The sequence below is a fragment of the Aedes aegypti genome, chromosome 1, assembly GCF_002204515.2.
Source record: "Aedes aegypti strain LVP_AGWG chromosome 1, AaegL5.0 Primary Assembly, whole genome shotgun sequence".
NCBI classification, from domain to species: Eukaryota; Metazoa; Arthropoda; class Insecta; order Diptera; family Culicidae; genus Aedes; species Aedes aegypti.
The window spans coordinates 298,898,849-298,922,192 of record NC_035107.1 but is presented as its reverse complement, the minus strand read 5'-3'; the positions used below and the strand labels follow the sequence as shown (position 1 = coordinate 298,922,192).

Here is a 23,344-nt window from a genome sequence, read left to right as displayed (position 1 = left end):
ACTCTAGAAAATTCTGTCAAAAAGCTGTTGTGGTGCTCCACAATTTGCAATTGTATTGTTCGAATAATAAAATTAACTGTTGCAGTGCTCTATAATTGCTGTTGTAGCGCTCAATGAAACATTTCGATGACACATTTCAAAGCGTTACTGACAGACAGACAACTCTGGAATTTAGACGGGATTCCGTGCGTCGAGGACAGGAATCTTTCTCAACTCTATTGAAAATTCAGAGCGAATTCAGATCCACCTAAATTATGATCAGGATTCTGTTTATATCCGCTAGATCGTGATTGAATCCAGACAAATTCCACACAAATCCTTTTAGGGATTCTTTTCGATTCCAATTCAAGTTCCTTCACAAATCCTATTGAGGATGCTTCTGGAATGCAGTTCAGGATACTTCTTAGAAGTATCAACTGGAGGCGTAATGGGAAAAGTAACATGAGTAACGAATAATTGCTGGAAACGTTGAAATGTTGAAGAATTCCCAAACAAATTTTGCTGAAAATTGTGGAAAAATCTCTGTAGATATTTCTAGAGGAATTCCTAAGAGTATTTCAGAAGAAACTTCTGGTACAATCACCAGAAGAATACCTGTAGCTCATTCTCAACGAATCATTGAAAAAATTGCTGCATAGCCTGTGGAATAGTCGCGTGAGAATATCTGGAGGTATCTCTGAAGTCAGTAGAATGTTGCATGGAGATTCATTCACAAAAAGAAAAAGAAAATAAGTGACTTTTGAGGGCACTTTTATAAATAAAGACACTCTATTAAAAATAGAGAATTTGAAGTGACCAAGTGCTAGAGATCAGCATTTTTTTATAATGGAGATAAAATCATCATTCAACTCGCTGAATGCTGGAGGTCTAAACGACCTAAGTATCAAAAAGGACAGTGCAATACAGAAGCTTTTGGATAGTTTTTTTTTTACTATAGATCGAAAGACAATACCCTTGGCTAGGGAATCATACAAAAATAGGCATCGGAAGATGTAAACGCGGTCTAGATGTTGATGAAAAAGAAAGTAAACAAAGAGAAGCTCTTAACGTTAGATAGACTTTAAAAAAAAGCTCCTCATTTGTTTTTCATTTTCCGTCATTTTTTATACAAACAATCTTGAAAATTCCATTTCGCAACGCAGTTTTTGCTCATACAAAACGATGATTTACCACATACAGTCCGCATTTTATGAAGAAAAGATTCAATGTTACACTGCAAGAACGATTTACTCATATTTCAATTAATCGCGTAATACTTTTAGATTGTACAGTCATCTTTCCCCTACTCGATATTTCGTATCTCGATATTGAGTTAGAGGACCGTAGTAAAAGTTTTCATGGCTACCCCGATGGTCCCTTGGATCGCAGTTGCACTGGTTGTGTGTTATGTAACTCAATACCTCCCTAACTCGATGGTCCCTTCAATATCGAGTTATGGAGAGTTGACTGTATATCTAAACGATAAGACGTGCCTCTAATCGATTATTGGTAATTTTATGATATCCCTCTAGACTTACCTTGATCGCACAGGATTCCGCCCCAGTTGGTATCACAGATGCACTGCCAGGCGCTACCATTGCAGTAGCCATGGCGACAGCCCGGGTAGACCATACACTCGTTACAAAGCGGCCCCCGCCATCCGGGCCGACATCTGCAAGTAGAAGAAAAAAACGGTTATTAGCATCTGGTGATAAACAAAAAAACTGACAAATCATCGCCCAAAATCTACGGCTAGAGTGAGAGCGCCCCCACTTGACAAATGTCAAGTGTGTTTTGACACTAGCTCGCTCGCTATGCTCGATCACGTGTCACGCGACGCTCCGCAGGTGACAGCTAAAAACTATCGCGCGACACCGACCGGCCCCACGAGGTGAAGTGGCCCTTGTCGAAGCGTTGAAGTGTCACTGTTTTTGGACAGCCGAGTGCCGTGCCGACACGAATCGGACCGCCGCCATTTGTTTTCGTTTTCGGCTGCTGCGCAATGTCAACAAGACCGCCGGCCGTCGTCGGTTGCTTCGATTGACCGATCGACGACGGGGCGATCTTCGGGTTAATTAGAGTCTTGGGGACGTAGAAATTCGGTCGCTGATTTATCGGAATTCGGCAGAAGTCTGGCCATCTCGAGAATGTGCAAGGCCACGGCAAATCCGCTCGAACTTCGTTCGAAGCGTGGGAAGAATTTATTCAAATTTCGCCCTTCGTCCTCAGAGCTGGGAGACGATCGAAGCGCGAGTGCGCGCAGCGCACAAATACACTCAAGAAGACCGCTATTGTTTGCCGAAACCTCCGTCCGAAGACTGATCAAACGTCCGCGCGTCAGTGAGCATAGCTGTCAAGGGGAGGTGCTGCGCAAACGAAACAAAGAAACGCTCGGCGGTAATGACTTGTCAAATATTGACCGCCGCGCGCGATCATCGCGCAGCGGCAACTTCTGATTCCGAAGCCGATGTTGCTGTTGTGATACGATTCCGAGATTCCACGTTGGAAAGCTATTTGTCCCTCACTCCCTTTACCCACGAATTATGAAAAAATTCCTCCACAAAGCCAGAAATGTCAAATTCGATGACAACAAAAGAAGCTCTGTTTACTTTCGTGATTCCAACCACGAAAGGAGAACGCTAGTTTTGTCACGCAAATCCGAAAAAAAATCCAATTAACCCATTCAAGACTCTATCCATCAATCGCTGAGGAGAAGAAGGAGAAGGACGCGAGAGGAGAAACGGAGCAAACGAAAAGCAATCCAAGCATAAACAAAACAACAGCAACAACAATAACAATAAACCAATGTTTGCTTTTCCCGTTGGCATCTCGTTATCCCCCATCAGCAGGCAAGCAAGCAGCAGCAGCCCTCGCGTTGACTCGCCGACTTGGATTGTCGGGTTTCTTCTTCGGGCTCCCCCTCGCCCTCGTGCACCGGCAACGTCCAAGCAAGACAGCAGTAAACCGCATCGCGCGCGCTCCGAGATTTATTGCAGAATTAAAATTTTTTAACAATGTTTTACTCGTTCAATTATGTATGATTAAGTGTTTATTTATTATTAATTCTACCTCGGGCTCCGGCGGTCGGTGCCATTCGCGCCGTGCGGCGGAACGCGAGGAGAGAAATTCCCGGAGAAATAGTAACGAATGTCGCCACGGAGCAACGTAGCGAAGCCGATGACAATTCGATAAACCATAAATTTATTTTACAATTGTTAGAAGTTATTGTCTTGCGGGGCGATCTTCACCGCAATTGGACGACGGAGAGTGGACGCAATTTATGGGCCCTTCTCTGGGTCCGGGGCCAGAGGCAGCTGAGGTGATTTGTTGGCGAGGCGTGTTTTTGTTAGTATAAATCGTAGCATGTGCGATGAGTGAGGCGGAGCAGAGTTACGTAAATGTGAGAAGGTCATCGCTGAAAACCATTAGAAACATGTCAAATTTGGATATGTCAAACTTTGTCAAAGTTTTGCTAAAGATCTTCCCAGGAGCTTCAGAAAGAGCTTCCAGAAGCCTTTGAAGAGCTTCCCATAAGCTTCCAAAACAGCTTCCCCAAAGCTTCTGAAAAAGCTTCCAGGAGGATTCAGAAAGAGCTTTCTAGAAGTTTCTGAAATAACTTCCCAGAAGCTTCTGAAAGAGCTTCCCAGAAGCTTCTGAAAGAGTTTCCCAGAAGCTTATGAAAGAGCTTCCCAAGGCTTCTGAAAGAGCTTCCCATAAGCTTCTTGAAGAGCTTCCCAGATGCTTCCGGAGGAGCTTCCCAGAAGCTTCTGAAAAAGCTTTCCAGAAGGTTCTGGAAGACTTTGAAGAGCTTCCCAAAAGCTTCTAAAAGAGTTTCCCCAAAGCTTCTGAAAGAGCTTCCAAGAGGCTTCTGAAAGAGCTTTCTAGAAGCTTCTGAAAGAGCTCTCCAGAAGCTTCTGAAAGAGTTCCCTAAAAGCTTCTGAAAGATCTTCCCATAAGTTTCTTGAAGAGCTTCCCAGAAGCTTCTGAAGGAGGTTCCCAGAAGCTTCTGAAAAAGCTTTCCAGAAGCTTCTGAAAGAGTTTTCCAGGGGCTTCTGAGAAAGCTTTCCAGGGGCTTCTGAAAGAGCTTCTCAGTAGTTTCTGCAAGAGTTAACAAGGGGCTTTTGAAAAAAACTTTCTAGAAGCTTCTGAAACAACTTCCCAGAAGCTTCTGAAAGAGTTTCCCAGAAGCTTATGAAAGAGCTTCCCAAGGCTTCTGGAAGAGCTTCTCAGAAGCTTCTGAAAGAGCTTCTTAGAAGCTTCTGGAAGAGCTTCCCAAAAGCTTCTGGAAGAGCTTCCCAGAAGCTTCTGGAAGAGCTTCTGAAAGAGCTTCCCAGAAGCTTTTGGAAAAGCTTCTCAGAAGCTTATGAATGAGCTTCCCAGAAGCTTCTGAGCTTTCCCAGAGGCTTCCTAGAAGCTTCCGAAAGAACTTCCCAGAAGCTTATGGAAGAGCTTCTGAAAGAGCTTCCCAGAAGCTTTTGGAAGAGCTTCTCAGAAGCATCTGGAAGAATTTTGCACATGCTTCAGAAAGAGCTTTCCAGAGGCTTCTTAAAAGGCTTCCTAGAAGCTTCCGAAAGAACTTCCCAGAAGCTTCTGAAAGAGCTTCCCAGAAGCTTCTGAAAGAGCTTCCACGAAGCTTCTGAAAGAGCTTCCCAGATGCTTCAGAAAGAGCTTTCCAAAGGCTTCTTAAAAGGCTTCCTAGAAGCTTCCGAAAGAACTTTCCAGAAGCTTCTGAAAGAGCTCCCCAGAAGCTTCTGAAAGAGCTTCCCAGAAACTTCTGAAAGAGCTTTCCAGAAGCTTCTTTAAGAGCTTTCAAGAATCTTCTGAAAGAGCTTCCCAGAAGCTTCTGAAAGAGCTTCCCAGAAGCTTCTGAAAGAGCTTCTCAGAGGCTTCTGAAAGAACTACCCAGAAGCTTCTGAAATAGCTTTTCAGAAGCTTCTGAAAGAGCTTCCCAGAAGATTCTGAAAGAGCTTCTCAGAAACTTCTGAAAGAGCTTCCCAGAAGCTTCTGAAAGAGCTTCCCAGAAGCTACTTAAACAGCTTCCCAGAAGCTTCTGGAAGAGCTTCCCAGAAGTTTCTGAAAGAGCTTCCCAGAAGCTTCTGAAAGAGCTTCTCAGAGGCTTCTGAAAGAGCTACCCAGAAGCTTCTGAAATAGCTTTTCAGAAGCTTCTGATAGAGCATCCCAGAAGCTTCTGAAAGAGCTTCCCAGAAGTTTCTGAAAGAGCTTCCCAGAAGCTTCTGAAAGAGCTTCTCAGAGGCTTCTGAAAGAGCTACCCAGAAGCTTCTGAAATAGCTTTTCAGAAGCTTCTGAAAGAGCTTCCCAGAAGATTCTGAAAGAGCTTCTCAGAAACTTCTGAAAGAGCTTCCCAGAAGCTTCTGAAAGAGCTTCCCAGAAGCTACTTAAACAGCTTCCCAGAAGCTTCTGGAAGAGCTTCCCAGAATCTTCTGAAAGAGCTTTCCAGAAGCTTCTGAAAGAGCTTTCAAGAATCTTCTGAAAGAGCTTCCCAGAAGCTTCTGAAAGAGCTTCCAAGAAGCTTTTGGAAGAGCTTTCCAGAATCTTCTGAAAGTGATTCCCAGAAGCTTCTGGAAGAGCTTTCCAGAATCTTCTGAAAGAGCTTGCCAGAAGCTTCTGAAAGAGCTTCCCAGAAGCCTCTGGAAGAGCTTTCCAGAATCTTCAGAAAGAGCTTCCCAGAAGCTTCTGAAAAGGCTTCCCAGATGCTTCTGAAAAAGGTTCCCAGAAGCAGTCCAGAAGTTTTTGAAAGAGCAGTCCAGAAGTTTTTGAAAGAGCTTCCTTGAAGCTTCTTAAAGTGCTTTCCAGAAGCTTCTCAAAGTGCTTTCCAGAAGCTTCTGAAAGAACTTCCCATAAACTTCAGAAAGAGCAAAGCAGAAGCCTCTGAAAGAGTTACCAATCAGCTTTTAAACGAGCTTCCCAGAAACTTCTGAAGGAGTTTCCTGGAAGCTTCTAAAAGAGCTTCCCAGAAGCTTCTGAAAGAGCTTTTCGGAAGCTTCTGATAGAACTCTCTGGAAGATTCTGAAAGAGCTTTCCAGAGACTTCTGAAGAAGCTTCCCAATAGCTTCTAAATCTTCCCATCTATGTCATACGCAAATATCTCTATCGAAGTTGTACGGACTTCATACAATGTCTCCAACTGTCCCAGAATCAACCTATCAATTCACCGCAATCAGAAAAGTTAATTACAAATAAAGCGTTCCATTTGGAAATCACTTTTCGAATCGCAGCAATCGCTGATCGCCGAAAAAGGCTATCAACCAACCGCGCCGTTAAGTATCCCTTGGCAACCATTAACGCCAAAGTTGCGAACAGTCGCCACATGCCTCCGTGTACACGATGATGTGACAACGTCCACTAACGGAGATCGACGACAGAGTTTATGGACAAAAGTCCCGTACAGCGCCATCTGCGGCTCAAAAATCCGCAGAGTCCGACGCGCTTCGGTTTGGGGTGTGAAAGTATTTCAATTCCCAATGATCCCAAAACCGAAATGACGCGTCCTAATCAAGGTGACACAACGTTGCCTCGTAACGAGCTGGCAACGCGGTATCGCTCCCTAATGAACTGGCAGCCAGCCCTCTTGGATCGAACGCCGCTGGCACGGAGAGAAATAGTTCGCGTTTCCAATTCATTAAATTAATTAATTATGTCGTAAAAGGACTGCCCGAGTGGCGGCGCTGCGTGCCTTCGTAGCTTCGGACGATAATTATGTGAGAGATGACAAACGCCAAACGCCACCATTCCCGAACTGGATCCGACGCAATCCGATCGGTCCGTCGATTCGGGTCTACATTCACACGAATCGCGGCGAACGATCGATCGGTCGGTGATTTGCGACAGCGCACAGTTTACTCTAAATTGCTCCGGGAGATGTCAATTAAGATCCCGAATTGGAGTGACACCTTTTTTGTGACGAGTCTGACGAGGCGACGGCTTACTGCGATGAAGTTTTATCAAGTAGGCGCTGCTGATGGGAAAATTCCGTGCCGTAGTCGACTCCGGTTCGGAATTAATTGAATTATCTTCGGTCGCGAATCGTGTTGGCTTCAACAATGTTCTTGTGGTTCGCTCGCAGCACGCCACGGGCAGCAAAACCGATGTAATAATAATGACTGTCGTCGTTGCTTTCCGGAGGAGGACGACCGCTTGTTGCAACGTTGCAACTATACAACCAGTGAACGATGTAATGCACTTTATAACAACGTTCGGCAGCAGCAATGGCGAACGTTTTGTCCAAGCCGCGCGCGAATCCGGGCTCCGGGAAAAAGAGAGTACAAATATAAACATATCATTACTTATTATTAGCTGCTTCGTTTTCCATTTCTCGCGCGGATGTTAATGGTTTTTCTCGGACGGGGTGAAGTTGGCAAGAAATTACCTTGAAGCTTGCGAGGAACAAAGAGGTGAACTTAATTACCGATGGTCCGGAGAAGGAGGCATCCAAGGAAGCCTTGAAGTAGTCGCGCAGTAAGCGAAGTCACGCTTAGCTGGCGAAACCCGCGAGGAGTAAAATATGGAAATACAAAAATTATTCGCTCATGAGTGTTTGTGAAAATGTTGGTGGATCCTGTTTTTGCCACCTGGATTAAGCCGAGGATTTGCTGCACGCGATTAAGGTGGAAGGAAGGCAAAAAATGTTGCACTATTAATTAAATCGAGTGGATGCCAGCGGAAAACCGAGCGAAGGAGGCTTTGGGATCGTCTTCTGCGCGGTAAACGCCTGCTTCGATTAACCATATCCGGAAAATGTGATCAGCGGTCAAGAATGTTTCCCGTGGACAGCGCGTTACGAGTTTGCGAAGTGCGCTTCCATAACGGTACTCTTTGGACGTGGCCGCGGCAGAAACGGACCGGTACGGAACGGGAGAAAATGAGAGAAGAAAGCATTGAAATGATTGCTTCCTTATAAAATTTAATACAGCTATTAAAAGTATTAGGGGAAAAATCAAACGGGCTCATAATCCGCCCGAAGCGGAGATGCGGGCAGCAAGAATCGGACGGTGAAATGGCTCATAAAATTATGAGATAACAGTCAGATTTCTTTTCGTTCCATAAGCTCGTCGAAAAGTGGGTATTTTAGTAGGCTTTGGACATCTTTATTAGGCGGAGGAGGAGGCCTACTTAGACGATGACCATCGGAAAGGGCGCTTCGCGTGAGTCACCGTGTTTTGTTGGCGCCTACTTTGTCGTTGGTAGATCTATGGTTGTTGCGAAGACTCTACGCTCCTGATAGGGTCGTTGATTGCTGCGCAGCCTCTTGGCGGAAAGAGAGAAGCAAACGAGAGGAAATTGAATTATAAATTGCGAAGCCTTGTCCCATTATGCAGTTCCACGACTGTGCCCCTTTCGGACCTGGCAAACGCCTCGACAAGACTCGCCAGATTTAGAGAACCAGTTAGAGAGCCCCTCATCACGTTTTCGTCGATGTTTAGCTTATGACCAGTTGTGAACTTTGTTCCAAAAAGAAAAACAAGCATCACCTCGATTCGACTGCTCGGTTCCGAACTTCAAACCGATCGTGGCAATTTCTCCTCCCCCTCTTTGCAGACAAACACATAGGACAACGTTTTGTATAGAATCTTAATTAATCGAACAATTTAAATTGCCTACCGTCCAACGCGCCTATGGTTGCCTATGGATCGACAGATGGGACCTACTTCAATTGAAACCGAAACACAACACAGAAATCGAGTTGCAACAACCATATTTCATTTGTTCACCTCGTTTCCTTGCCAGTGCCATTCCCGGATCGTGGCCGGTTGCTTCGCAGCAAAAGCCCATGCAGCAGAAACCGGAGTTGGATGGGTCCCTCGTCCAATCTTTAAATTGCGATCTCCTGCTTTGCACTTCGCCTCTCGCCAAAAACCTTCGACCACGGGGAAGAGCAACAGAGTCACAATTAAAATCACGCAGTTAATTAAAAGAAACACCAAATAGGCTACAACACAACGGGGCTATCGGTTCGCCTGAATCGCCCGCTGCTCCTCTCCAAAGGCCGAAAAGGGAAGCGAGAAAATTGATCGTGTTACAGCGGGCACAAACCGGGCAAAATACCTTAATTATTTTATCTGGCCCCGTCCCCGGAGTGGTGAACTTCTCTGCCGCCAGCCGAACCTTAACACTTTTCGCTCGGGAGGTGACTTATGGCGACACCCTTCGCGTCGCGTTGCACCCTAACCACCATGAGGTCATGAGAAAGACCCTTCGCGTTGTCGCCTTGCACCGCACGGCGAAAACTAATTGCGAACCGAATTTCGTCAACGCAACGTAATTCTAGGCCGAAGCTAGGCGAAGCCTGCTTCGATTGTTTCTTTGTTTGCAGAAAAAGGCCTCTCGCTTCGGAGTCGGTCGACAATGATAAATGATAGGCCTACTCGCATTACCGCGCGCGCACTCTCCGTCGTCGTCAGGTGAAAGAGAAGTGGCGAAATTTGCATCTTCTTCCTCGTGAAATGCTAATGGTTGATAGACACGGCTTCAGCTATTTTAATTGTCTACCGAAACGTTCGGCTCGGTTCGCATTGGCATGTCGTCGTCGTCCTCTTCGTACCACCGCCGAGCCATGTTCAACAGGTACTGGCTTCGGAAAGCTCTTTGCATGTGTTTTCTACGAAATAATGAGGTGGAAAACGTGTCCGATGTTCTGTGTGCGCCGCCGCGCTTCGCCCGCCCGATCGCACAATCGTGGCCTGCTGCTCTTTTGTTTTGATCTTCGGGACTTCACGCCGAATTTGCATACACTGCCAGAGGAAGCACTCGCATCGCAGTAGCCACAAGAACACTCCGTCAGGCCTACTGTTCCAGCAGTTCTCCCATTCGGAATTTCGACGAAATTGATCGGAAAAAATTAATTACGCTGTGAATTGGTTGGATTCTGACACGTCACACAGCACGAGAAGCTCCCTCGGTTGGTCCCAAAAGCCGTACCGAAGCCGGCGTAACATTGTTTTAATTCGATTTCGTTCGTCTCCCCAATTTCGGACGCGCTACTCACTTGAGCCGAAGAAAAAAAATCCTCCACCTCATCTACCTAATCGCCCTTTTCCCCCTTGCGCGCGCACACACACACACACTCACCTTCCCACTGTGTTTATCATTAGTTAAGGTCATTATCGTTGGGTTTTGTGCAGGGGCTTTCGGGCCCCGTTGTGGTCGTGGACTTCGCCGTGTTGTGCTATTATTTTGATTTCAAGACCGTGCTTCTCACACTCTTTTTGTTATTGTTGCTGATGATGAGCGTTTCTCCGCGCGTCGAGTTCAACAAGAACCGAAAACAGAAGAAAAAAATCCGGTAGAACCTGTTTTCGGCGGCTAAGCCTTGCTCGGCTCCTCCGCCACCGCCCCTCGGAAGCTAATCCCGATGATCCCCTTCGGCGAAGAATGAGCGAGCAAGAGGGAGAAGCAGACAGATAGAAAGGGAGAGAGAGAGTGGTCAAAATTTGAAGTTGCTATCTAATAGATTTGATTACTCCTATGTAATTTACCATTAATTTTCAATTAGTTACTGGTGAGCTTCGAATAAAAGGGAAACAAAGGGGCGGACAAGGGCCGGTGGTGGTGGTCGGGGCTAGAGACCTTGGAACTTCCCGTTCGATCGATCCCGGCTGATGATTGGGCTGTATGGGTGGAATTCCGTTCGATGCGACTGGCGCTGATCCGATGCGGGTATGTAGTAGGCCGAAGCTTAAAATGAATTATCTGGAGAAGTTCACCTTGGCAACCGGCAGGATCTGTAATTTTTAGTGGAATAGATGCGACAAGGTGAATAGCTGAATTATAGAACAGAGCGGTAGCCAGATTTTATCGACGGCGATTACTGACTTAAAAATTTCTTATAAAGTTAAGATTAATGTCCCCAGCAGTTCGGAGCTCATGATACTGCTTCTCCAAAGCCTCAGGAAGAACATCAGGCAAGAAGCTTCTTAAGCGTTTCACAGAGCCTCTGGGAGGGCTTCCCAGAGGCTTCTGGGAGAGCTCCTTAAAAGCCTTTGGAACAGGTGTCCCGAAGCCTCTAGAAAAGCTTCCCATAATCATCTGGCAGAACTTCCTAGACGCCTCTGGAAGATCTTTCCAGAAGTCTTAAGAAGAGCTTCACAGGAGCCTTTGGAAGAGCTTCGTAGAAGCCTCTGGAAGAGCTTCCCAGTAGCCAGTGGATGAGCTTCCTGGAAGCCTCTGAGGCTTTTGGTTGAGTTTCCCTGAAGCCTCTGGAAGAACCTCCTAGAAGCCTCTGGATGAGCTACCAAAAAGCTATTAGATGAACTAAACAGAAGCCTCTGAAAGAGCTTCCCTTAAGCCTCTGAAAGAGCTTCCCTTAAGCCTCTGAAAGAGCTTCCCTTAAGCCTTTGGAAGAGCTTCTCAGAAACCTCAGGATGAAGAGCTTCCCACAAGCTTCTGGAAGAGCTTTCCAGAGCCTCTTAAAAGCCTTCAGAAGAATATCCCAGAAGCCTTTGGAATCGCTTCCCAGGAGCCTCTGAAAGAGCTGCCTAAAAGCTTTAGAAGAGTTTCCAGAAGCTTCTGGAAAATATTCCCAAAAGCCTTTGGAAGAGCTTTCCTGAAGCTGTCCAGAAGTCTCTGGAAGAGCTCCCTAGAAGCCTCTGGAAGAGATTCCCATAAGCATCTGGAAGAATTTCCCATAAGCTTCTTAAAGAGCTTTTCAGAAACCTCAGGAAGAGCTTCCTAGAAGCCTCAGGAAGAGCTTCTCAGAAGCCTCTAAAAGATTTGCTCAGAAACCTCTGGAAGAGCTTTCCAGAATCCTCTGGAAAAAAAAAATCCGATAAGAAGATTCTGAAAAAGCTTCCTAGAAGACTTTGAAAGAGGTTCACAGAAACTTTTAGGAGAGCTTCCCAAAAGCGTCTGGAAGAGCTTCCCAAAAGCTCCTGGAAGAGATTCCCAGATGACTCTGGAAAAGCTTCCCAGAAGCATCTGGAAAAGGTTCCCCGAAGTCTCAGGAAGAATCTCCAAGAAACGCTCCAAGAGAGCTTCCCAAAAGCCTCTGGAATATTTTCCTAGATGCGCTTGAAAGAGCTTCCCAAAATCCTCTGGAAAAGCTTTCCAGAATCTTCTGAAAAAGCAACCCAGAAGCGTCTGGAAGAGCTTCCAACAAGCCTCTGGAAGAGTTTTTCAGAAACATCTGGAAGAGCTTCCCAGAGACGTCTGGAAGAGGTTCCCAGAAGCCTTAGGAAGAGCTTCCAAGAAACGCCTGAAAGAGCTTCCCAGAAGCCTTGTGGAAAGAGCATACTAGAAGTGTCTGAAAGCGCTTACCAGAAGCTTCTGGAAGAGCTACCTGTAGGGATTGAGAGGGGTATTAGAAAAGATATAAACTAAGCAGAAGGGCATATAGTATCAGTAACAAGGAAAAACTAAGCAAAAGAGAAGAGACGAATGACACGCCAGTCTTGTAAAGTGTTTTGAGCGATGAGGTTGTGCTGGAATTGCTCCTGCTGCAATCCGGCTGCTCGAGTCATTAGCTTTGCATGTGCCGGTTGCTCCGTACACTACAATGGCGCAGTTGGTAAGTGTATTGAGGGTAAAGTAAAGTAATTCCCCCGAGATGGTAAATAAATTCCCCCGATAGGGTTGAGTAATTTCCCGAGAGTTTTTCTGGAGCATTTTCATCAGCTGTCAGTCGTTCCAACTAACGGGTCGGATTCGTTAGATGGAAGGCAGTCGTGTTCCAACCAGCGAATCCCCGCTGTAAATCAATTCCCCTGAGAGGGTAAAGAAATTCCCCCGAGAGTGTAAAGCAATTCCCCATAGAGGGTAAAATAAATCCCCCGAAAGGGTAAACAATTCCCCCAGAGAGGGTAAAGCAATTCCTCCGAGATCGTAAAGTAATTCCCCCGAAAGGGTAAAGCAATTCCCCTGAGAGGGTAAAGCAATTCCCCTGAGTGGGTAAAGCAATTCCACCGAGAGGGTAAGTAATTCCCCCGAGAGAGTAAAGCGAATCCAGCGAGTGGGTAAAGCAATTCCCCCAAGTGGGTAAAGCATTTCCCCCGAAATCGTAAAGTAATTCTCCCGAGAGGGTAAAGCAATTCCCCCGAGAGGGTAAAGCAATTCCCCCGAGTGAGTAAAGCAATTCCCCGGATGGGTAAAGCATTTCCCCCGAGAGGGTAAAGCGAATCCAGCGAGTGGGTAAAGCAATTCCCCCGAGTGAGTAAAGCAATTCCCCGGATGGGTAAAGCATTTCCCCCGAGAGGGTAAAGCGAATCCAGCGAGTGGGAATTACCGAGAGGGTAAAGTAAATCCCCCGAGATGGTAAAGCGATTCCCCCGAGAGGGTAGAGCAATTCCCCCGAGTGAGTAAAGCAATTCCCCGGATGGGTAAAGCATTTCCCCCGAGAGGGTAAAGCGAATCCAGCGAGTGGGTAAAGCAATTCCCCCAAGGTGGTAAAGCATTTCCCCCGAAATCGTAAAGTAATTCTCCCGAGAGGGTAAAGCAATTCCCCTCAGAGGGTAAAGCAATTCCCCCGAGAGGTTAAGTAATTCCCCCGAGTGAGTAAAGCAATTCCCCCGGGTGGGTAAAGCATTCCCCCCGAGAGGGTAAGTAATTTCTCCGAGAGGGTAAAGCGAATCCAGCGAGTGGGTAAAGCAATTCCCCCGAGTGGGTAAAGCATTTCCCCCAAGATCGTAAAGTAATTCCCCCGAGAGGGTAAAGTAAATCCCCCGAAAGGGTAAAGCGATTCCCCCGAGTGGGTAAATCTATGAGGAGTGACGAATATGGAATGAGGAGCAAGAAATGAGAGATAAGAAATGAGGAGTGACTAATAAGATGTGATAAGTGAGGAAAACCTATTGAATAATGAGGACTGAGCAATGAGAGATGAGAAATAAGAAATGAGGAATGAGGGGTAAGGTGTGAAGAGTAAGGAGTGAGGAATAAGGAACGAGAATTGAGTAATGAGAAGTGAGGAGGTGAAGAATCAGGAATGAAGAGTGAGGAGTAAGAAATGCAGAATGAGAGATGAGGAATGAGGAGTGAGGAGAGAAGAATAAGAATTGAGGAATATGGAATGAGGAGTGAAGAGTAAGGAATGAGGAGTGAGGGATCAGAAGTAAGAAATGAGGAGTGAGGAGTGAATGTGAAGGGTGATGAGTGAGGAATGAAAAGTGAGAAGTTAGGAATTAGAAATGAGGAGTTAGGAATGAGCAATGAAGAAGGAAGAATGAGGAATGAAGAGTGAGGAATGAGAAGTGAGCAATGAGGAGTGAGGAATGAGGTGTAAGTAATGAGAAATGAGGAGTGAGGAATGAGAAATGAGGAGTGAGGAATGAGAAATGAGAAGTGAGTAGTAATAATTGAGGAATGAGGAGTGATGAGTAAGTAACAAGGAGTGAGGAGTAAAGAACGAGGAGTGAAGATCGAGGAGTGAGGAGTAAAGAACGAGGAGTGAGGAGTGAAGAACGAGGAATGAGGAGTGATGTCTGTAGATTGGGAATTTAGGAATTGAGAGTGAAAAATGAGGAATGAGGAATGAGGAGTGAGTTATAGGGAATAAGGAGTGAGGAGTAAGTAACAAGGAATGAGGAAGGAGGAGTTAAGATAAAGGAACTACGCATGAGGAGTGAGAGGTGAAAAATGAGGAGTGAGAAGTGAGGAATGATGAGTGAAGAATGAGGAATAAAAAATGAGGAATGAAAGATGAGGGATGTGGAGTGAGGAATGAGGGATGAGGAGTGAAGAGTGAAAAATAAGGAATAAAGAGTGAGGTGTGAAGAGTGAGAATCGAAGAATCCTCTAAAAAAGCTCCCCAGAAGCCTCGAGAAGAGTTTCCCAGAAACGTCTGCAAGAACTTGCAAGATACCTCTGGAAGAGTTTTTCAGCAGTCTCTGGAAGAGCATTTAAAATAAAGAGATTTTCACAAGCCTCTAAAAGAGCTTCCCAGAAGCCTCTAAAGAGCTTCTCAGAAGCCTCAGGTAGCGCTTTCCAGAAGCCTCTGGAAGAGCTTCCCAGATGTCTCTGGATGAGCATTCCAAAAGTCTCTGGAAGAGTTTCTCGGAAGCCTCTGGAAAAGCTTCCAGACACATCTGGAAGAGTATCTAGAAGCTTCTGTAAGAGCTTTCAGAAGCCTCTAGCAGAATTGGCAGAAGCCTCTGGAAGAGCTTCCAGAAGCCTCTGGAAGAGCTACCAGAAGCCTCAGGAAGAGCTTCCAGAAGCCTCAGGAAGAGCTTCCAGAAGCCTCAGGAAGAACTTCCAGAAGCCTCTGGAAGAACTTCTCAGAAGCCTCTGGAAAAGCTTCTCGGAAGCCTCTGAAAGAGCTCCTCGGAAGCCTCTGGAAGAGCTTCTCGGATGCCTCTGGAAGAACTTCCAGAAGCCTTTGGAAGAGTATCTAGAAGCTTCTGTAAGAGCTTTCAGAAGCCTCTATCAGAGTTGCCAGAAGCCTCTAGAAGAGCTTCCATAAGCCTCTGGAAGAGCTTAAAGAAGCCTCTGGAAGAGCTTCCAGAAGCCTCTGGAAGAGCTTCCAGAAGCCTCTGGAAGAGCTTCCAGAAGCCTCTGGAAGAGCTTCCAGAAGCCTCTGGAAGAGCTTCCAGAAGCCTCTGGAAGAGCTTCTCGGAAGCCTCTGGAAAAGCTTCTCGGAAGCCTCTGGAAGAGTGTCTCGGAAGCCTTTGGAAGAACTTCCAACGCCTCTGGAAGAGCATCTAGAAGCATCTGTAAGAGCTTTCAGAAGCCTCTATCAGAGTTGCCAGAAGCCTCTAGAAGAGCTTCCATAAGCCTGTGGAAGAGCTTCCAGAAGCCTCTGGAAGAGCTTCCAGAAGCCTCTGGAAGAGCTTCCAGAAGCCTCTGGAAGAGCTTCCAGAAGCCTCTGGAAGAGCTTCCAGAAGCCTCTGGAAGAGCTTCCAGAAGCCTCTGGAAGAGCTTCTCGGAAGCCTTTGGAAGAGCTTCTCGGAAGCCTCTGGAAGAGCTTCTCGGAAGCCTTTGGAAGAACTTCCAGACGCCTCTGGAAGAGCATCTAGAAGCTTCTGTAAGAGCTTTCAGAAGCCTCTATCGGAGTTGACAGAAGCTTCTGGAAGAGCTTCCAAAGGCCTCTGGAAAAGCTTCAAGAAGCCTCGGGAAAAGCTTTCCAGAAGTCTCGGGAAAAGCTTTCCAGAAGTCTCTGGAAACGTTTCCCAGAAATCTCTGGAAGAGCTTCCAAGAAGCCTCTAGAAGATCTTCCAGAAGCCTCTGGAGAAGCTTCCAGAAGCCTAGGGAAGAGCTTGCAAAAGCTTCTGGAAGAGCTTCCAGAAGTCTCTGGAAGAGCTTCCAGAAGCCTCTGGAAGACCTTCCATAAGCCTCTGGAAGAGCATCCTGAAGCCTCTTAAAGAGCTTCCCCGAGCCTCGGGGAGAGGTTTTCAAAATCCCATTAAAGAGCTGGCAAAAAAATTCTTGAATAGCTTCTCAGAATCATCCGAAACAGCTTCCTAGAAGCCTATCGAAGAGCTTCCCAGAAGCCTTCGGAAGCCTCTAAAAGAGTTTCTCAAGGGTATCCCAGAAGCCTCTTCCAGAGCTTCCTCTGGAAGAGCTAGCTGGATGCCTCTTGAAGAGCTATCCAAAAGACTCTTGAAAATCTTACCGGAAGCTTTTCCAGTAAGGAGTTTTAGCAACCAAACTTCAGGAAAAATGTTAAAGAATGTTTTGAAATATTCCTTGTAGAACCTTCAGAAATACTTTGCAGACGTGTTTGAGTAGTATCATTTTAGTGTAGTTTCTTTGGAGACATTTCTATGTGCCTTAGGGAGCCATTTAGAAAGGCTTGTGAGAAACTTCCAAGAGTTTCTCTTCCAGAAGTTTCGAAAAAGCACTCTTAAAAGCTTCATAGAAGCTTTTGCGGCTACTTGCAAGAAGCTTTTTCAGAAAACTCCATCCCGCGATGCGAAATTCTGAAATCCCACCACATCAGTTCTTCAACTAAACGATCCCACCGCAGCAAGCCATGATCCTCCCCACAATAACCGACAAATGTCAGTTTTCAAACGAAAAACCGCACCACGACCAAAACTCCCATTGTCTACTACGATCATTTGAGTCGTGATAAATTACTCCCATTCTTCTTCCTGAAATGCGCCCCCTTCTCCCGTTCTCACCGCAAAACAACATCAAACGCCATGTAATGTTACAATGCTATTTGTTTCTACTAATATATGTCCTCCTCGGAGTAGTACTGTTTGTGAATGTTTGAACACAGGCGCGGGCGATGGCACGAAACGGCAAACAGTAGGCAAAAGTGGTTGTAATTTATGGTGTTCGGCTCCTCCTCGGCTGTGACCCCCGCGTGGCCCACGATGACGGCGAACCGAAAACCATTTAACGGGTTCGTCCTCGTCTCGTCCAAGGAGGAGGAGGGGCCTCCAAGTCACGGATAGCTCACGACGGAAGCCCCCATTTGTGCGAATTCAAAACTAAACACGAACACAAGTTACGGATTCGACAAAAAGACATTGGATGCAAAAAAGTGCATCGGGAGGTCGTAAAATAGAAGAAAGAGCTAATTAGACGGGCGATTTGCGGGAGAGGGAGCGCGGGAGTCAGGGGTGGGTAAAATATTTTCCAATAGCGCTCCAGATCACGACCGAACGAGCGAACATCGGCGCGCGATTGTCTATGGCTTGTTTTCCGTTGCCGTTAGAGCTACCGAATCGAGTCGGTCGGGCGGCCTACTGCGATTGGTCGGGACTCGAGCCGAGGCGGAGTTGCCCGAATCGACTTGTCTAATGGTTGTGTTGTCACGGGAGCGGTTGCGATTGTTTTCCGACGTACAACATTGTCACTCCGGGCTAATTAAATTGAGATAATGTGGGTTTTTCTGGGTATACTTACTCGCATCCCCCGGGCTGGTCACATTTGCCGTGAATTTGATCGCATCCCGGCTTGCAGATTGCTGTTCGATTTTTTCGGAAGAGAAGAAACAAAAGAGAAAGTTATGTTAGTAGGCGGAATTAGTCAGGGGTGTATCATAAATGTGTCTACGACTTTCGAGATGTCACCGCGGTCGGCGATCGATCGGCGCAGTGTTGCCAAATATGCTTGCCTGAGTGGCCATTTAATTAGATTGATGACTTTTGACCCGTTAGCTAACGGAAAAAAGCAGCCGACCGACTAGAAATCTCCCTACCCCGATAAGGAGCAATAAAATTGGGAAATTAGAGGCAGTAAAACTCGGTAGACGGCGGTTGTTCGTCGCGGGTCGATTCGGGGTCAATCAAATCGTGGGCCATTCGGAGAAAGATAGCGACGCCGCATGGCGCTTTCGTTTCTCTGACCGATTTTACATAAGAAACAACAACGGCGGATTTCTCCTGTCATAAGTCACAGTCGCGAGCACAGAGCTCTTCTCCACCGCGGATCGGCTTTGATTTGTGAACCATGGCCTACTACCGACGTTACGACAAGCTAACTGACCACCGTTGTTTGATGCGGCGTCGGCACTGTCTACTAATCGATCACCGACGGCGGCGCCGTACGAACTGTCAGTTCGTCACTGTTGTTTGGTTATGAAATGGGCTTACCTTGCTCACAGTTGGCGCCCTGCCAGCCCGGTAGGCACACCTTGTTGCCCTGCTCGCCGCAGGTATAGTGCCCGAACTGGTCGTTCCGGGGCCGGCAGAACGTCGTACAGGTCGTGTTGTAGTAGTTGTCGGCGCACTGCACTCGGACCCTGTTGTTTTCGGAGCAAAAAAACAAGAGAGGAAAATAAATTAACCCGAAAAAAAAATGCGCAGGGCTTTGCTTCACGGGACGAAACTTACCGATACGTGATCCGGGCGTTCTTCCCCGTGTGATCTAATGTATTCCACTCGTGCGACGGCAGAATGACACCGGAGAACGAAGTCTCCTCGATCAACCGGTCGGCAACTGTTGGAAAGACGAACAGAAATCCTTAATTAGCATCCATGTTGGTTTTCTCGCAAGGGCATACAAATTAGAGCATCATCGACTCGCAGAGGCAACCGACCGCGCAGGGCGACGTAACAAGATCTTTATGCTAATTTCGCCGTTAACGCTCTCGCTAAGCGAAAAATGACGAATTACAGCTCACGAAATCGACCCAGAATGGTGCGATTTTTCGCGATCAGGGTTCGATGCAGTGGGAACATGTGTTTTTCACACCCCTGCCTACTGCGATGATGCCGATCGCACGAATACTTACTTGGGTAGGACTCGTTGTACATGTCCAGGGCTTGCAGAATGAGCGTGAACGATTTCTGGGAAAGGTAGAAGAAGAAAATGAAACACTCCGATTAGAAACAAGGGCAATTAGTTAAAATTCAATGAAAACTGAACGCAACCAGAGGCTTGGGGGTGTTGCGTGCTAGGCGGTTAATTAATTTCCCCCATTGTTTTCGGAAGTCCAGAAGAGAACCACCCACGTCGAGCTCCCGCGGATTAAATTAACTAGAACGGGTTTCAGAACGACCCCCGTCCAAAGCGCGGTTGCCACGGAAGCCTAATTTTAACGGTTACCGATGTCTACTTAGCGTCGTCATAATGATAATTTTAGCCTACTTTGATAAATTCGCAACTTTTCTTTCGTTTCCGACGATAATCCGACAGAAGTCGAAAAATCGAATGCGACAGCGCCGTTGTTTAGATGGTCGCAAATTAATCCATCCGACGGAATCCACTTTGTCATCGAGTGTGTTTCGTTTCTCTGCTGTTTTTTCGTGTGCAGCTTAAATGGTCTACGGAGACATCGGTGGTAATTTATGCGGAATTTCGCAAAAAAAAAACTTAACAGAGAAGCGCGAGAGAAATTCCAAAATCCGGTGAAAAACGCACAAATCCGCCGGGAAGATCGCAAAGGGGCGATAAGATTTGCAGTTCTCTATTGGCTTATGCAAATTTTCACCGGTGCAGAGGCTGATTGTAGGTCCCAAAACAGGGGGAAAGGGCGGAAGAAAGGAATTTAAATTAATGGCCACAGGGAGATGAGTTTTTTTTCAGGTAGCTCAGCGTAGTTCCTTTAAATTAATTAGGTTAAATTCGGAAAGTAAAAAGGGGATGCAACATAAATAACCGGAGTCTTCTTAGAATCTTAAAAAGCTTTCTTTCAGGAGCTGGGAAAGCTTCCTTTCAAAAGCTGGGAGAGCTGGGAAGCTTGGAAAGCTTCCTCTCAGAAGCTTGGAAAGCTTCCTCTCAGAAGCTTGGTAAGCTTCCTCTCAGAAGTTTGGAAAGATCCCTCTCAGAAGCTTGGAAAGCTTCCTCTCAGAAGCTTGGAAAGCTTCCTCTCAGAAGCTTGGAAAGCTTCCTCTCAGAAGCTTGGAAAGCTTCCTCTCAGAAGCTTGGAAAGATCCCTCTCAGAAGCTTGGAAAGCTTCCTCTCAGAAGCTTGGAAAGCTTCCTTTCAAAAGCTGGGAGAGCTTCCTCTCAGAAGCTTGGAAAGCTTTCTCTCAGAAGCTTGGTAAGCTTCCTCCCAGAAGCTTGGAAAGCTTCCTCTCAGAAGTTTGGAAAGATCCCTCTCAGAAGCTTGGCAAGCTTCCTCTCAGAAGCTTGAAAAGATTCCTCTTAGAAGTTTGGAAAGATTCCTCTCAGAAGCTTGGAAAGCTTCCTATCAGAAGCTTGGAAAGCTTCCTCTCAGAAGCTTGGAAAACTTCCTCTTAGAAGCTTGAAAAGCTTCCTCTCAGAAGCTTGGAAAACTTCCTCTCAGAAGCTTGGAAAGCTTCCTCTCAGAAGCTTGGAAAACTTCCTCTCAGAAGCTTGGAAAGCTTCCTCTCAGAAGCTTGGAAAGTTTCCTCTCAGAAGCTTGGATAGCTTCCTCTTAGAAGCTTGGAAAGCTTCCTCTCAGAAGCTTGGAAAGCTTCCTCTCAGAAGCTTGGAAAGCTTCCTCTCAGAAGCTTGAAAAGCTTCCTCTCAGAAGTTTGGAAAGATCCCTCTCAGAAGCTTGGAAAGCTTCCTCTCAGAAGCTTGGAAAACTTCCTGTCAGAAGCTTGGAAAACTTCCTGTCAGAAGCTTGGAAAGCTTCCTCTCAGAAGTTTGGAAAAATCCCTCTCAGAAGCTTGGAAAGCTTCCTCTCAGAAGCTTGAAAAGATTCCTCTTAGAAGTTTGGAAAGATTCCTCTCAGAAGCTTGGAAAGCTTCCTCTCAGAAGCTTGGAAAACTTCCTCTTAGAAGCTTGAAAAGCTTCCTCTCAGAAGCTTGGAAAACTTCCTCTCAGAAGCTTGGAAAGCTTCCTCTCAGAAGCTTGGAAAACTTCCTCTCAGAAGCTTGGAAGGCTTCCTCTCAGAAGCTTGGAAAGTTTCCTCTCAGAAGCTTGGATAGCTTCCTCTTAGAAGCTTGGAAAGCTTCCTCTCAGAAGCTTGGAAAGCTTCCTCTCAGAAGCTTGGAAAGCTTCCTCTCAGAAGCTTGGAAAGCTTCCTCTCAGAAGCTTGAAAAGCTTCCTCTCAGAAGTTTGGAAAGATCCCTCTCAGAAGCTTGGAAAGCTTCCTCTCAGAAGCTTGGAAAACTTCCTGTCAGAAGCTTGGAAAACTTCCTGTCAGAAGCTTGGAAAGCTTCCTCTCAGAAGTTTGGAAAAATCCCTCTCAGAAGCTTGGAAAGCTTCCTCTCAGAAGCTTGGAAAGCTTCCTCTCAGAAGCTTGGAAAGCTTCCTCTCAGAAGCTTGGAAAGATCCCTCTCAGAAGCTTGGAAAGCTTCCTCTCAGAAGCTTGAAAAACTTCCTCTCAGAAGCTTGGTAAGCTTCCTCCCAGAAGCTTGGAAAGCTTCCTCTCAGAAGTTTGGAAAGATCCCTCTCAGAAGCTTGGAAAGCTTCCTCTCAGAAGCTTGGAAAACTTCCTGTCAGAAGCTTGGAAAGCTTCCTCTCAGAAGTTTGGAAAAATCCCTCTCAGAAGCTTGGAAAGCTTCCTCTCAGAAGCATGGAAAGCTTCCTCTCAGAAGCTTGGAAAGCTTCCTCTCAGAAGCTTGGAAAGATCCCTCTCAGAAGCTTGGAAAACTTCCTCTCAGAAGCTTGGAAAGATCCCTCTCAGAAGCTTGGTAAGCTTCCTCCCAGAAGCTTGGAAAGCTTCCTCTCAGAAGTTTGGAAAGATCCCTCTCAGAAGCTTGGAAAGCTTCCTCTCAGAAGATTGAAAAACTTCCTCTCAGAAGCTTGGTAAGCTTCCTCCCAGAAGCTTGGAAAGCTTCCTCTCAGAAGTTTGGAAAGATCCCTCTCAGAAGCTTGGAAAGCTTCCTCTCAGAAGCTTGGAAAACTTCCTGTCAGAAGCTTGGAAAGCTTCCTCTCAGAAGTTTGGAAAAATCCCTCTCAGAAGCTTGGAAAGCTTCCTCTCAGAAGCTTGGAAAGCTTCCTCTCAGAAGCTTGGAAAGATCCCTCTCCGAAGCTTGGCAAGCTTCCTCTCAGAAGCTTGGCAAGCTTCCTCTCAGAAGCTTGAAAAGATTCCTCTTAGAAGTTTGGAAAGATTCCTCTCAGAAGCTTGGAAAGCTTCCTCTCAGAAGCTTGGAAAGCTTCCTCTCAGAAGCTTGGAAAGCTTCCTCTCAGAAGCTTGGAAAACTTCCTCTTAGAAGCTTGAAAAGCTTCCTCTCAGAAGCTTGGAAAACTTCCTCTCAGAAGCTTGGAAAGCTTCCACTCTGAAGCTTGGAAAACTTCCTCTCAGAAGCTTGGAAAGCTTCCTCTCAGAAGCTTGGAAAGTTTTCTCTCAGAAGCTTGGATAGCTTCCTCTTAGAAGCTTGGAAAGCTTCCTCTCAGAAGCTTGGAAAGCTTCCTCTCAGAAGCTTGGAAAGCTTCCTCTCAGAAGCTTGGAAAGCTTCCTCTCAGAAGCTTGGAAAGCTTCCTCTCAGAAGCTTGAAAAGCTTCCTCTCAGAAGCTTGAAAAGCTTCCTCTCAGAAGTTTGGAAAGATCCCTCTCAGAAGCTTGGAAAGCTTCCTCTCAGAAGCTTGGAAAGCTTCCTCTCAGAAGCTTGGAAAGTTTCCGCTCAGAAGCTTGGATAGCTTCCTCTTAGAAGCTTGGAAAGCTTTCTCTCAGAAGCTTGGAAAGCTTCCTCTCAGAAGCTTGGAAAGCTTCCTCTCAGAAGCTTGGAAAGCTTCCTCTCAGAAGCTTGGAAAGCTTCCTCTCAGAAGCTTGGAAAGCTTCCTCTCAGAAGCTTGGAAAGCTTCCTCTCAGAAGCTTGGAAAGCTTCCTCTCAGAAGCTTGAAAAGCTTCCTCTCAGAAGTTTGGAAAGCTTCCTCTCAGAAGCTTGGAAAGCTTCCTCTCAGAAGCTTGGAAAGATCCCTCTCAGAAGCTTGGAAAGCTTCCTCTCAGAAGCTTGGAAAGCTTCCTCTCAGAAGCTTGGAAAGCTTCCTCTCAGAAGCTTGGAAAGCTTCCTCTCAGAAGCTTGGAAAGCTTCCTCTCAGAAGCTTGGAAAGCTTCCTCTCAGAAGCTTGGAAAGCTTCCACTCTGAAGCTTAGAAAGCTTCCTCTCAGAAG

The 23,344-nt window shown here is 46.4% G+C and overlaps 1 protein-coding gene across 1 annotated transcript in view; it reads right to left on the bottom strand.

The window, feature by feature from the left end:
* LOC5565937 (protein serrate) overlaps positions 1-23,344 on the bottom strand; it is a 206,572-nt gene that overhangs the window by 72,853 nt on the left and 110,375 nt on the right. The window contains exons 4-8 of the mRNA XM_021838237.1: positions 19,109-19,163; positions 18,708-18,813; positions 18,468-18,616; positions 17,779-17,839; positions 1,518-1,651 (exon numbers count right to left, since the gene is read on the bottom strand). Of these exons, the coding sequence (XP_021693929.1) occupies positions 1,518-1,651; positions 17,779-17,839; positions 18,468-18,616; positions 18,708-18,813; positions 19,109-19,163 (505 nt within the window). The remainder of the gene's footprint in view (positions 1-1,517; positions 1,652-17,778; positions 17,840-18,467; positions 18,617-18,707; positions 18,814-19,108; positions 19,164-23,344) is intronic.